General features: G+C 56.4%; 1 protein-coding gene across 3 annotated transcripts; it reads right to left on the minus strand.

Annotated features, from left to right (window-relative positions):
- Positions 1–7: 7 nt before the first annotated feature.
- Positions 8–13,557, minus strand: PIAS4 (protein inhibitor of activated STAT 4). Of its 3 annotated transcripts, none has more exons than XM_042887549.1 (11): positions 13,481–13,557; positions 10,561–10,984; positions 6,776–6,860; positions 6,075–6,116; positions 5,336–5,426; positions 4,915–5,043; positions 4,727–4,832; positions 2,625–2,698; positions 2,337–2,497; positions 703–833; positions 8–604 (listed from the first exon to the last, which is right to left on the minus strand). In XM_042887549.1, exons 1-11 carry the CDS (start codon positions 13,505–13,507, stop codon positions 399–401), a joined length of 1,476 nt encoding a protein of 491 aa, XP_042743483.1. In that variant the 5' UTR covers positions 13,508–13,557; the 3' UTR covers positions 8–398. The 3 variants fall into 3 exon arrangements, 2 of the variants coding, with proteins under 2 accessions (XP_042743483.1, XP_042743485.1); XR_006181657.1 differs by lacking the exon at positions 8–604 and adding an exon at positions 2,019–2,146 and having other exon boundaries at positions 748–833; XM_042887551.1 differs by lacking the exon at positions 8–604 and having other exon boundaries at positions 743–2,146.
- Positions 13,558–13,891: the final 334 nt, after the last annotated feature.

Consider the following 13,891-nt stretch of genomic DNA (forward strand, 5'->3'; position numbering starts at 1 on the left):
ACCCCCTCTCCCTCCCGGCAGAACTCGAGATACTCAGGAATGGTTAATTAACGAGACAAGGATGCACACAGCTTTGGAGATGCGTGGGGCCGTGCTGGGGGGCGGCGGGGCGGGAGCTGAAGCCCCTGCCGTGGGTTAAGACACTTTCCTTGCTTCAGAGTCCGGTTCGGGGTCGGGCCTGGAGTTGGGCTGGTTTTCCAACCAAGAAGCAGCTCAGTGGTTGTGGGGTTTTCTTTTTGTTTGTTTTTCTCTTGTTTTAATGGTTAATTCGGAATAGGAAAGTCAGAGATGGGGGAGGATGGGAGACGAGGCGGGAGACGACGCTCTCCCCCCCCCTCCAGCTTCAGCACCAGAGTATTCAAGTCTGTCCGTTCTGAGATTCAGAGCTGCTTCCACAGTCAGCAGGCAGAAACCAAACCCTTCTCGTAAGAGCAGCGCCGTTTTGGTTGGGGTCCCTCATCGTCGTCATCTTCCTCCTCGTCCTCGTCCTCCTCCTCCTCCGATGACGAGCTGTCCAGTGTCAAATCCACCACATCAGCAGCAGCTTTGCCGTTCTCACCGTTAGCGTTGGGAGCGGGCAGCAGCCCGTTCACATCCGAAGAACCTGAAGGCGATCGGGGGAAGAGGGGACGAATTAAGGCCTCTGCTAATTAACGCGTGGCTTAGGGGGCGGCGGATGTGCAGCACACACAGGGCACTCACCCAGCACCAGGATGGGGCACTGCGGACTGCAGCTGCGCTCCTTCTCGGCTCGGATGGGGCACCAGGAGCCATCCACCAGGTACTCGATCTCATCCGCATCCTCGCACTCAGTCAGGATCTTCGACAGCAGCCTGGGTGGGAGGAAGGGCCCCGTGGGTCCGGGTTGGCTGGCAGGGAATCAATGCTCCACACTCACAGCTGCACCTGCCCCGCACCGACAGCGCCGCCATTCGCAGCCACAGACCGGCAGCTTCCTCACATGCCATCAGAGGAGCATTTCACCTCCAAAGGGGCTCCAGGCACCCAGACCCCACCGAGGCCGTTTGTGAGCTGGCGGCTCCCCAGGCTTCACCTGAGGAAGCGCACGGCCTCACGCTCCTGTCCCACACCAGCACCCACTGCTCCCAACACAGCACCCTGCTGCCTCTTTTCACTCCCCGCAGCCACGGCAGCAGCCACCCACCTCCACAACGGCGTCCTGCAGCACTGCTCAGCCCCACAGGACGCACACACAGCCCCGTGGGCAGCCCCACAGCTCAGCACAGCCACCCGGAGCGCAATTTTACCAACACGGAGCCCCAACCGCGGGACGAGAGCAGCTCTGACAGACACAGCAGCGCTCAGAGCACTGCCAGCACAGCCACGGGACGGCCCTGCGCTGACCCTCTGCCATCCCAGCACTGCAGTGACGCCGCACTGAAGGTCAATTACACAGCTGGGCGATCCCAGTCCGCAGCTCAGCACAGCGCCCACTGCGCCGCCTTCCTTCGCTCCCACATGGGAGCCGGGCCTCCACGCAGCTCTGCTCTGCTCACTGCAGGTGGCTCCGTCACCAGGAGGGGGAGAGCTGCAGCCGCACAGCGGCACCGGGCTGCTGAGCACCTCCAGGCACTGCTGCCCTGCCACAGGGCGCCCGGCTTTCCTCGCCTCGGAGAACCACAGCTCTCCTTGGTAGAAAGCAAGCCAACAACTCTGGTGCAGAGACAGAGGGAGCAGCACTCCCACACGGACCGGGACGAGGGTTGTGTGGCAGGGCTGGAGCTGCCCCTGCCAAACTCACAGCCGGGGCTCAGCACAGGCGTTTCTTGCCTCGCTCTGCTCCAATTCCCTGCAATGCTTTCACAGCACCACGCAGAAGACAGAGATAACGTTCCTGATGCAAACGCTGCACCTGCACTTCTGCCTCAGGGACTGCATGTCGGGAGCTGTTTGCTTTAGAAGCTGGCAGAGATCCCCCCAGCCAAGCTCCCAGCGTGGCAAGCGCTGCCTGCTCACACCAGCAAGAGAAAAGGAAGATGGTTCCTATCAAAAATCACCTTATCGTGTGCTTATAAAGTGGGTTTATTCCATGCAGCGTGACATCTGTCAGCCAGGGCAGCCAATTGTGCAGGTTCATCAGAGTGAGGCAGTAAACGCTCGATGCTCGTAAGGCTTTAGGGTAATCCTAAAATCAAGAAGGGCAGACCAACAAACCTTGCTCCAGCACACCAACACAAGCAGTCGGGGCACGATGCACGAGCAGAATACACCTCCAGCTTCGCCCCGACGCGGGCTCCAGAAGGGCAGACCGTAAAACAAGCTGCTTCACCCAGCAGAGAAACACCAGGGCCGAGGACGGCAGCGAACACACTCACCCATCAATTATCAGCTGGTCGTAGGGCGCGGGTTTGTCACACACGGGACACATCCACGTGGGCTTCTTCTCATTCATCTGAAGGTAGAAGACGGCGTCGAAGCACTGCAGGTGTGCACAGGTCTCAGCCCGGCACGGCACAGACAGCCGCATCTTCACCAGCTGTGGGAGCAGGGCAGCGGTGAGCAGCAGGGCTGAGCTCCCAGCACTGAGCCCCAGCAGCACAGCTGCACACGGCCGGGTTGGGTTTGTGGAGCAGAGCAGGTGAGGAGGCATTGCAGAGACTCACCGGGCAGATGAGAGACACGCGGACGCCCGTGGTGGCGATTTCGCTGTCTGGGTCCAAGCGTAGCTTCTCTTTTACTGCAGGAACAGCAAAGGGCAACAAAATGAACAGGAGCAAACTGCAGCACGGAGACAAACCTGCAGTGCAGGGCCAGGAGCTCTCAGAGGCAGAGGACGGCACAGCACTGCACGGCCACACACGGCTCAGCGCTCTGCAGCATCCACTCACCTGGTGGGAAAGCATTTCCTGCAGCCCCCAGCCCCACGTCCACCCCCCTTTTCCTACAGCCCTGCCTTCCCAGCCAGCAGGAGCCAACTGTCGCCATCCCCGTGCTGGTGGGGAGCAGAAGGGAGGACAGAGAGCCACGAGGCCCAGGAAGAAGTCACACAGCATCACAGAATGGTAGGGGTTGGAAGGGAGCTGCAGAGCTCATGGAGTCCAACCCCCTGCCAAAGCAGGTTCCCTACAGCAGGTCACACAGGTCGGCATCCAGGCAGGTCTGGAACATCTCCAGAGCAGGAGACTCCCCCACCTCCCTGCAGCCTGTTCCAGTGCTCCTCACCTCACTGCACAGCCGTTCCTTCGCACATTGGTGCAGAACTTCCTATGCTGCAGTTTCTGGCCGTTTCCCCTTGTCCTGTCTCCACTCACCACTGAAAAGAGTCCGGCCTCACCATTCTGCCCCCCACACCTTAGGTACTTATAGACCTGGATCAGGTCCCCTCTCTAATCTAATGAATTATCTGGTCATTAGCATGAGCAGGAGGGACTTTGTTCCCTTCCAGGATGGGTGGCAATAGGATGGGATGCACTGCATCCCTGTGACCCCCAAAATTCCAAGGAAGATCCCACAAGTGAGCCAACAGAAAGCAGCACAAGTGCCAGGGAGCCATCCAACTTCATTTCCCCATCAGTCCCATCTCAGCACTGCTGGGTGCCGCTCCTCAGCTCACTGAGCAGCTCAGGAAGGGCAGCAAGAACCACAGGGGAAAATCTGCCTCAAGGTGCAGAACCAACCTGAGATGAAACCACATGACTCCTGAAGAACAGCAGCTGCTGGCAGCACTGAAAACCAAGGGCATTTCCTCCAGCCAGCTCCTCTGCAGCACATCACCCCTTTATCCTGACCCTCCCAGATCACAACAGCAGCTCTCCAGACCATGAGGCTCCATAATCGCAGCACTTCTCCTCAATGCAGCTCAATGTCTCCCAGGAGACAAGAAGAGAGACAAGACAACTGGGTGCAGCTTTGGTGTTAGGTGCTGCTCCATCCAAGCTCAACTGTCACAGAGTTGCAGCACTTCTGGCTTTTTTTTTTTTTGGTAAGAGCTTTCTCTGTGGCTGCAAACCTTCACGATGATGCTTCCTGCATCTGCTAAGAGCTCTGAACAGCACGATTTAAAGTCTGCTGTGATCCAGGGTTGCTTCTCTTACACAGACCTGAACACTAACAGCATCCATCCAGTGACAACGAGCCACTGGGAATCCTCCAGGAATTCCTCCAGGCTCTCAGATGCCACAAATCAGATTCTGCCTTGAGAAGGTGATTTCCCTTCACGCTTCCACCACGCTCTCCACGTGCCTCATACCACCATTACCTGAGCAGCCCAGGATGAGCATCTTTTGGGATCATCTCTTCCCTCTCAGCACGTGTGAAAGCTGTGCTGCTGAAACCCCCTGCCCAGCCCAGGATTCCTGGTGGGCAGAATTATGTTCCCACCAGGATCCCTCTCTCCAGAAATCCCCTTTGGGCTCAATGTGGGTCAGGGCTGAGGTGCTGCAGTGACGTCCCTCAGCTCAAGGCAATCAGAGGAAGGCACAAAGCTGCTCAGAAGGATGCTGACCCGCAGCAGTGCTCACAACATAACCTGGAGACCAACCCCAAACATCACTATGCGACTCAGAGCTTCTGCTTGAGGATTTGGGGGCAATTTCACACGATTAACAAACATCTTCGTGAGCCTGTTTGAATAAGAAGCGTTGTATACGACTGGAGGGAAGAAATGGTGTGAAACTCAGCTCTCACACACATTTCCAGCAGCCTGGCTGCCAAAACTGCCCACCAGGTAGGCACACGTTGAGCCCCCCTGCCCACAAATACTCACCCAGTGCTTTGCAGAGCTCTGGATGTTTGATCCCAATGGTTTTCAACCTCTGCAGCAGCTCAGCTGAGGTCATCTGCCGCACTAAGTACAGCCCCACGGAATAGCTCTGAGAGAGGAGGAAGGGAAGGGCTGACAGGGGGCTCTCCTGCACCCCCACGCAGCCCTGTGTGCCTCCCCATGGCTCCTACCTTCCCGTAGTTCCCCCAGGTGACGGTGATGCGATTGGTGGCCGCTGACAAATACATGAGGTGGGTGAGGTTGATGGGACGGCACGGCCTCTTGGGTTCCACCCCGGGTTTGTTTGACGGGTAGTAGCCCTGAAGTGGAAAGATTTGCCTTGTTTAAATGCTGAAGATGCTGCTGGGGAGGAACAACCACACGTCAGCCTCACTGCCTCCTAACCCAGCCACGGTTTTCAAGGAAGAGGGAGAAGGAAGCCGAGCGCTGCGACCCAGCACAAAGCGAAAAGGAGTCTCTGCAAAAGCACTTCATTAACAGCTAATCCATCTGAAAGCTAAATTGGTAACTTCTGTACTCTGCCTTCTTGTTTGCACACAGCAGAAGGAACACCTGCAGCAGCCCTGGTGCCTCCCAGCCCAGCTGGCTCACCGGCACGGAGCAGTAACTGTGGTTCACTTTCACGGCGATGTTGGGGGGGTACTGATCCTCCTGGGGGGAACTGGTGTCTGTGTAACAGATCCTGCAAAAGAAAAACAACCACACAGCTCCTAAAATGCTGCCCTGGTTCACTGCTCAAAGCTCTACGCGCCGACCAGCAGCCAAGCATCACCTCCCAACCCACATTCCCTCCTCTGCCCACACTGAAGGCCAAACCAAGGGCAGGACCTCTGTGATTTGGAGCCTGGATAGTGACAGGATGAGGGGAATGGCTTTAAAGTGAGACAGGGGAGGTTTAGTTTGGATATGAGGAGGAAGTTTTTCACCCAGAGGGTGGTGAGACACTGGCACAGGTTGCCCAAGGAGGCTGTGGATGCCCCATCCCTGCAGGCATTCAAGGCCAGGCTGGATGTGGCTCTGGGCAGCCTGGTCTGCTGGTTGGTGACCTGCACACAGCAGGGGTTGGAACTGATGGGCACTGTGCTGCTTTGCAACCCAGGCCGTTCTATGATTCTATGGACATGGGACACACTGCTGTTTGCTGCTGACTCAGGTGGCACAGCAGGAAGGTGTCAGACAGCTGAGGACACTTGCACGAGGTGCCAGCAGCCAGCCTGCTCTAACTGCTCTTTCCAGCTATGAACATCACCACCCTGCAGCTCACTGCACCCAGTGATGTCTCCCCTCCTCCCCCTGCAGCACCTCATCTGAAACCCACACCCAGACTTACCTGAGCACCACCTGAACCGACTTCACACCGGGCTGCAACTCCCTGGGAAAGCAAGGAAGAAGAACTTACACAAAGAAAAGCCCAGATCAACTGCCCCATTTATCAGACATAAAGACTAGAGAATCAATCTTTCTAAAAACCAGCCTTTATATAATTACTTCCCAGAGTTTTATATCAATTGCCCAGCTCACTCTGCAGCCATCTATCTGTAGTCCTGCATGCTTTTATGTCGTGCTGTGGCACCCTGCAGCCTCACAGGGAGTTTTCAAAGCTGTACAAACACTGCAGGAAGGACACTGGTTCTCCTGGCATTTTTTTTTCTGCTGTGTGTCAGCATTCAGAGGACCCAGGTCTCAGGTAGGGCCTGACTGCACTCCTCCAAGATTCTGCTTCCTGATTCAACTCCCTGTTCCTGCTGTAGGGGTGGCAGCTGAGCTCACGTGGCGGTTCAGGATCCACGTGGGTACAAGTGGGGCACTGCCACAGCAGTGCAAGAAGACGGGCTGATCCTCAAGACACCCCCTGAAGCCACTGCTGCAAAACCACTGTGCTTATGTGCGACTGGCAGCGAAAATTCTCTTTGTCTATTTGGGTTTGTGAACAAAGGGCATTAAGGATCAGCTCCATGCAGGGGAGGGAGGCGGCACAGAGGAAGCTGTGGGCTGCAGTGTCTGCAGATAAGGGCACCCAGGGAGGAGCACCTGGAGTTTCGGATCAGCTCCACTTGTCTCGGCGTCAAGGCGAAAATGCAGGGGCTTTCCTGGAGCTTCTCGTTGTTCTGTGGAACTGAAAAGGAGAAAAGAAACACAGCGGTCTGACAGCAGCTCCTCTACGCTGCTCGCTGTTCTGAGCCACGCTGCCATCTGAGACTTCTTGGCCTCCAGCTGCCACCAGCAAACAAACTCAGGGCAGCTCCAAGAGGCAGAGCTGGCAGGCTGGATGCCCAGCAGCGAGGCTCAGCCCAGGAGCCAGCATTAACTGCCCTCCTTCTATTCCTCATTTTAAGATCAAATGCCTTCAGTCTGCTTAACATTAAGCCTGAGATGTGGGAACTCGAGGCTTATCACCTCAGGTTAACTGCCAGCATGCTGCAGTTTGCTGTCACAGGGTAACACACAGAGCAGGGAGCAACGCAACTGCTCGCTTCCCCTTTCCTCATGTGCCTTCTCTAAGCACCTCAAGTCACTGCTGGTTTATTCAAAGGCAAAACACCTGGATCTGAGGTGTGGGAAAAGGTGCTTTTCTGCCCAGGAGTCAAAACGAGATGAAGGAAGGAGAAAAGCAGCTCTCAGATGCTGACAGATGTGGGTTTGTTGCTTCCATCCGCTGCCCTTCTATAATTCAGCTTTAGAAACACAAAAAGGGCATTCAGAATAAATAATGCATTATATATATATATTATATATAATAGAAAACATTAAGATATCCCTGTAGACTTGGGGAACCGTGGTCTATCATCTAAACACCTCCAGACCAGTGAGCAAAGCCCTTCCAAAGCACTGCAACACCCAACGCTCCCCAACCAAGACAAACAGGTCTGTTCAGTGCCATAAGTCTCTCCCTCACAGACCCTCCTCTATGGGAGAGCTGAGGGCACTTCTGCCCCCACAGCAACCTGCTGCAGCTTCACCTGGAGGAAACACCACCACCCCAAAGCTGCTGCCTGCTGGCACCTCTCTGCCAAGCAGCTGCACTGCAGGGAGAAAGCAGGAGGCAGATCCCCAGCAGAGCAGGAGGATTCCCCCAAGGCAGAGCTGGGCAGTGACCCCACGGCCCTTCCAAGCCCCAGTCCTGGAGCTGAGCACCTCAGGGGCACCTCAGCTGCTGTTGTGTCTTCACTGAGCAGCCAGGGGAAAAAAGCACGGGCTTTTAAGGCTGCAGATCTCCAGGTGACTGAGTTCCATCCTTTCTCTGGAACAGATGCTGCTGCATTGCACCTCCGTGCCTGGGCTTGCATGGCTGCTGCTGCCATCAGTTCATTCCAACAGCAGGAAATCGATTTTTAAGACAGAGCTCGACCAGCAACCTTCAGAAGGAGCCCAGACACAAGGCTTCTAAAGCCCAGAAGGACTCTGCAAACTGTCCTTGGGAGCTGAGCCCCACAAACAACACTGAAATGGACTGCAGCTGCGTGTGGTTGCCGGGAGGAAGGAGCTGTTTGCAACAGACCTCACCTGTGTGCTGTGGGCTGAAGCCTGCGGGTGTAAGAGTGATGTGAGCCCTCCTCAGGGAAGGCACTCACCCACAGACCAGGCTCAGCATCACCTCACCATCAGCCTCATCTCCAAGGGTCAAAGAGCTTTTAATTAACAAGTGTGCTTCCAATCCAAGTCAGGAACGTACCAGTTAGGCTTCCTTCACTCCCACTGTGGCTACAAAGCCTCCTGCAGCCCAGGGAAGGGCGCTGCTCCCACAGCAGCTGAGGGTTTTCCTGCAGAGAAAGCTCCTCCATGCACTCAGTGACACCTGCAGCCCACACTGAGTGCAGAGCTGGGATGCTGAGGGCTGAACTCATCCCCAAAGAGCCCAAGCACTCGGCTCCCAGCCCCAAAGGCTGTTCAGGAAATGCTCTCAGCAAAGGGAAATTCGTCAGAGCCACCCTGGGAGGGCACCAACCCGAGGGGGCATCAGCAGCACACAGGTGCGTTACTGCGTGTTGTGAGACGGCACTTCTGACTCAACAGAGCAAACCTGGGGTCAACTTTGAATAAGGATCTATTCATCACATCCTGCTCCCCTCCTATCTCCAGATGGCTCCACTTCTTTATGATTACTTCTCTTCAGAATCTTGCATTTCTGACTAATAGATGCCATCCCACATCCAGGGCTGAATTAAACCGCCCCCTGAGCAGCACTGAGAGCAACGCCTCAGCTTCACAGGCATCAGCTCACTATCAGAGTCACAGCATGAACACAATGCCTCCCCCCAGAAAGGTGAAAATCACATTGAGCCTGATGAATTTGTATTTAAAGAAGGAAAAAACCCCACCAACGAGAGTGGTAAAACGGGTTGCAGGCCTGCTTCGAGTAACAGAACCAGGGTGAACAGGTGGAGGCAGGCAGCACTGCATGCAGGAGGTAATGAACATCTGGTGTGAGTTATCGGGGGAGACAACTAGGAAGGCCATGGGGGAGGGATGCCCAAACCAGGTAATGAGGCAGAAAATGGAAAAGTCTGATTAAAAAAATTAAAAAAAAAAAAGGAAAAAAGCAGAAAGATGCAATTCCAAAGTGATGGAAGACGTGCAGGCACATCTCACAGCCTGCATTGCCAGCACAGCCCAACACTGCGTCTCCACCGCGCTGCGTCCTCATGGCAGCACCTCACATCAGCTCCCTGAGCTCTGGGCTCACTCAGCTGCGAGACCTGGGCAGCTTCACTCCCTTTAGGAGACACTGAGGCCAAGCAAAGCACAACAACAGCGTAATCCCTGCCCAGCAGCCTCCCCACACCCCAGGGCAGTGCTCAAAGCTGTATGAAAGCAAAACAAAGCAGATTCCCACCCAGCAGTGGGAGAAAAAGCTCCCCACAGCTCCCCAGCTTCCCTGGCTGCTCCTCCAGGCACAGCACCACGCGCAAGGCAAAATGAAGAGGTCAGCAATAGCACCAGAAGTGCTCATTCAGCCACGGGGGGCTCCAGGCTGGGAGTGCTCAGCACTGAGAAATAACAGAGCATGGCAGAAATAGTCTTCTCAGCTTGGGTGCAACACCAACACAGGGAGTTCCATGGGCAGACTGAGGCAGTACAGGGAGAGAAGACAGATGGTGCTCCACAATGCAGCATTAGGAAGGGCAGGAAGCTACAGCCAATGGGACAGGCTTGCAAGTTACATCTCCATGCAAGCGTGCTCTTGTTCTAAGGGAAGGGAGGGGAATAACGACTGTTTAAAGGGTAGATAGTGACAGGACAAGGGAAATGGTTGTAAACTGAGACAGAGAAGGCTTAGATTGGATATGAGGAGGAAGTTTTTCATCCAGAGGGTGGTGAGGCACTGGAACAGGTTGCCCAAGGAGGCCGTGGATGCCCCATCCCTGCAGGCATTCAAGGCCAGGCTGGATGTGGCTCTGGGCAGCCTGGGCTGCTGGTTGGTGACCTGCACACAGCAGGGGTTGGAACTGATGAGCGTTGTGGGCCTTTGCAACTCAGGCCATTCTGTGATTCTATGATCATGGCACCCTGTGGGTTCTCTGGGCAGCCTGGGCTGCTGGTTGGTGACCCTGCACACGGCAGGGGGTTGAAAACATTTGATCACTGTGGTCCTTTTGAACCCAGGCCATTCTACCATTCTATATTCCATACACTTCAGGCACCAGGGAGGAAACCGCAGGGGGGAAAGGTGACATCCAGCACTGTGTGCACAGCCTGCTCTGCACAGAGCCTTGAAAATCCCACTTCCAACCACTTGAAAAACCAATCTTTCGGACACTCACTTCTTTCACTCCTCTCTGCCCAGACCCTGCAGACACAACACACAGAAAACTCACCGAGCTCCGTGGGCTTCAGCAGCTCATCCAGGGTGGTGTAGAAGGGGAGCTTCACCAAGCGGACTTCAGGCTTCACAGCTTTGGGGGGCAACCTGCCCAGTCCGTTCAGGTACTTCCCATAGAGGGTGGGATAGTCAATGTTGGGGGTGGAGATAGAAGTCCGAGGCACGGCGCTCCCGCGCTCGTACGAAGAATGAATGGGGAGAGCCTCGGGGGAGCGGTGCGGCTGCGGGGCCTCGGAGCTTTTCTTGGCATAACGGGTCTCGTAGAGCTCCTTGATCTTCTTGAAAACCTCAGGGCTGCAGTCAAATTGGACCAGCTGCAGTGCTCTGGTGACTAGTTCGTGTTTAAGTCCGCTTTTACTCCTGCCAACAAAACCCAGCAACATCTGAAGATCTGAGACTCGGAAACTCATCACCATGTTCTGGGGGATAAAAAAATTGAAGATGTTCTTACAGTGACAGGAAGGCAAAGTGACAGTTCTTAGTGTTCTGTATGAGCCCACCGACCCACCCAGACCAGAGACCCAATCACTCAAAGTGCTGAACATCAAACAACCGTTCTAATAGGAGCCACGGGGGGCACAGAGGAGGGAGCTCCAACACGTCAGTGCAGCCCAGAGCATCAACACCATGCAGGAGCTCAGAGCTTCTGAACTCCCCCGTATCTCTGGGTAACACGAAGGGTTTAAAGAGCCAAAGAAAAAAAGGGAGAAAACAAACACCAGCTGGAAAGCAGAGGACACTGAGGTGAAGTGGGGCTGCCAGTCCTCCAGTGCACCTCCGTGCTGTTTCTACAGGCGAAACAAACTCTCTAGAACTCTTCTTATACACGCAGAACCTGAAGAAAACAAGAAGCGTGTGTCTCTTCAGCTATGGGAAGAGAAGACTGAAGAGAGCAGTGCGTTCCCATGAGAACAATGCCTGCAGGCTGCAGGCGGGGGCTTCGCCAAGCACTCCCCCACGCTCACAGCCAGCACCAGGGCTGCTGCTAGGGATGTCAGCGCTCTGATAAGCAGCAAAAAGCAGCCCTACCTTCACAAATGGATTCTGCTGCTGCTGCGGGAGCTCAGGAGGCCCAGAACCATCAGCAGGTTCAAAGACAGTTCAATGCTATATCAGAACAGGAGCTAGAAGAGGTCTCTGCTGAGCGCAGTGGTACAGTCAGATGGATGGCATGCTTCTCTTGCATGGCAAAGGGCCATCAAGCTTATAAAGCAGGTTTTTGTGAAGATTCAAGCTGCCCTGAAAGTATACTTGACAGGCACCCATGTGTATCCCCTCAGCACCTTTCCTAGTTAGTGGAAAACAAGAACTCAGCCATCCCACAGCAAAGAGCAGCAGCAGGGCTAGAACAGGTCTCTGCTCTCCTAAAAGGAGAGGGAAGGAAGGCAGGCAAGAGGAGAGAAGGATGCTTAATTGCTACGACGACACGAGAGATGTGGATTCACACTGCTGCTTCACCAGGCACCACCTGGGTGACCCTGGAGGAATTCAGTGTCTCAGAATGGTACAAAACAGAGCGTGTGTTGTCTTCACTGGGGCATGTCAAGGATAAACGCATATCTGCAAAGACAAACACAGCCACAGCAGCGCTCCTACACTCGCTGCTCCCACAGCACCACTCTCTTGGCACTTTTGGTGCAGAACCAACAGCCTTTGGGGATGGAACCAACAGTCTTCACCCTTAGAATCAGGATCCGTGTTGCTGCAGAGCAAGTCTCATTAAAAAACAACAACATGTCACTGTATGAAGTGCTGAGATCCCTGAGCACTGAGCTCAGCTCCTCCCTGGGTCTGAGCACCAGCTGTGCTCCAGTGGTAAGCAGGCAGCAAACTTCCTGCAGAGGGGTGCTGAGCCCACAGCAATGAAGAGGGACCGAATCAGTGACAGATGGGGACCAGAGGGGTTGTTAAAATGTATCCTTGCAGCCAACCAGGCACATCCCTGCTCCTTAGCAGGCGTGAAGCACTTCCAATCTGCAGGAGCTGCCGGGCTGCACTGACACACAGCTTTGCAAATCCAACCCCACACCCACAGGGACCCCACAGAACGGAGCCCCCCACTACAAACTGCTGCACCCACAGAGCCCAGAGTGCCACACAAACCCCTATGGGTGCCACACTCACAGCTCAATGCTGTTGGGGGGGGGGGGGGGGGTTCAGGAGCTCCCCAGCCCCCTACCCCCAATACACTGAAGGGACACAGGCTGAGGGGGTTCATATAGGCCACTCCCTCCCCCATTGCTGGTAGATCCCCCCCCCAGCACCTCCAGTGCCCCACAAACCAACACCTGTCCCTTGACGCCCACAGGGACCCCACAGAACGGAGCCCCCCACTACAAACTACTGCACCCAGAGCGCCACACAAACCCCTACGGGTGCCACATTCACAGCTCAACACTGAGGGAAGGGCTGGGGGGGGGGGGGGGGTTCAGGAGCTCCCCAGCCCCCTACCCCCAATACACTGAAGGGACACAGGCTGAGGGGGTTCATATAGGCCACTCCCTCCCCCATTGCTGGTAGATCCCCCCCCCCAGCACCTCCAGTGCCCCACAAACCAACACCTTTCCCTTGGGGGGGGTGGGAGGGCCGCACAGCCGCTCCCTCTGACAGCAGATAGAGAAGGAAGGAAAGCCCCGAGCGCCGATGAACGGCTGGGAACGGCTCCGGGAGCGGTGAGGCCTGAAGGCCCGCACGGGGTGGGGCGGCCCTGAGGTAAAGCGGGAGAACGAGCCGGGGGGGCGGAGAGGGTGGTGTGTGTGGGGGGGCGGTCCCGGGGTGCCGCCCCCCGGCTCTCACCCGCAGAACCGCACCGCCCGCCGCCGGCTCCGAGCCGGGAGGAGCCGCCGCTCAGCCCTCAGCCCGCTCCCGCCCAGCCCGGCCTCGCCGTGCCGCCGGCGCCGCCGCCGCTCACTCACTTTCGCCTCCACCAGCTCCGCCGCCATCTTGGCCTCCAGCGTCCACCGCGCCGGGAGCCGCCGCCGGGTCACGTGACGCCTGGCGGCGAGGGGAGGGGCGCGCGGGAGACACGCGCCGTCCAATCCGCGTTCGCGCTTCTCTCCTCGGAGGCCGCCGCCGCAACGCGCAGGCGCGGTAGCGCCGCCCCGCCCCCGCCTTCCGGGGGCCTTAAAGGAACCGCGCCCGAAAAACAGGAGGGAGAGGCGGCTGTGAGGATGAAGGCCTGCGAGGGCCGGGCCCGCAGCGAGCAAATGGCAGCACGGTGCGGGGCTGACCGGGCCCGCCTAGGGGCGATGGTCAGTGCCCCTAAAACGGCCCCGGGCCTACAAGAGCGGGCCCCGGCCTACTCTTATTGCTGGGCTTGTGTCGAA

This window comes from Lagopus leucura, unplaced genomic scaffold (genome assembly GCF_019238085.1).
Source record: "Lagopus leucura isolate 7727_CA_CO unplaced genomic scaffold, USGS_WTPT01 Super-Scaffold_100091, whole genome shotgun sequence".
NCBI lineage: Eukaryota > Metazoa > Chordata > Aves > Galliformes > Phasianidae > Lagopus > Lagopus leucura.

Excerpts from the sequence above, each read along its gene's own strand:
- PIAS4 (XM_042887549.1), bottom strand. The coding sequence starts at position 13,507 with ATGGCGGCGGAGCTGGTGGAGGCGAAA. Across the intron at positions 6,117-6,775 it reads GAGCTGATCCGAAACTCCAG|GGAGTTGCAGCCCGGTGTGA; the intron begins GTGCTCCTCCCT and ends TTGCTTTCCCAG. Across the intron at positions 2,699-4,726 it reads AGAGCTCTGCAAAGCACTGG|TAAAAGAGAAGCTACGCTTG; the intron begins GTGAGTATTTGT and ends CTGTTCCTGCAG.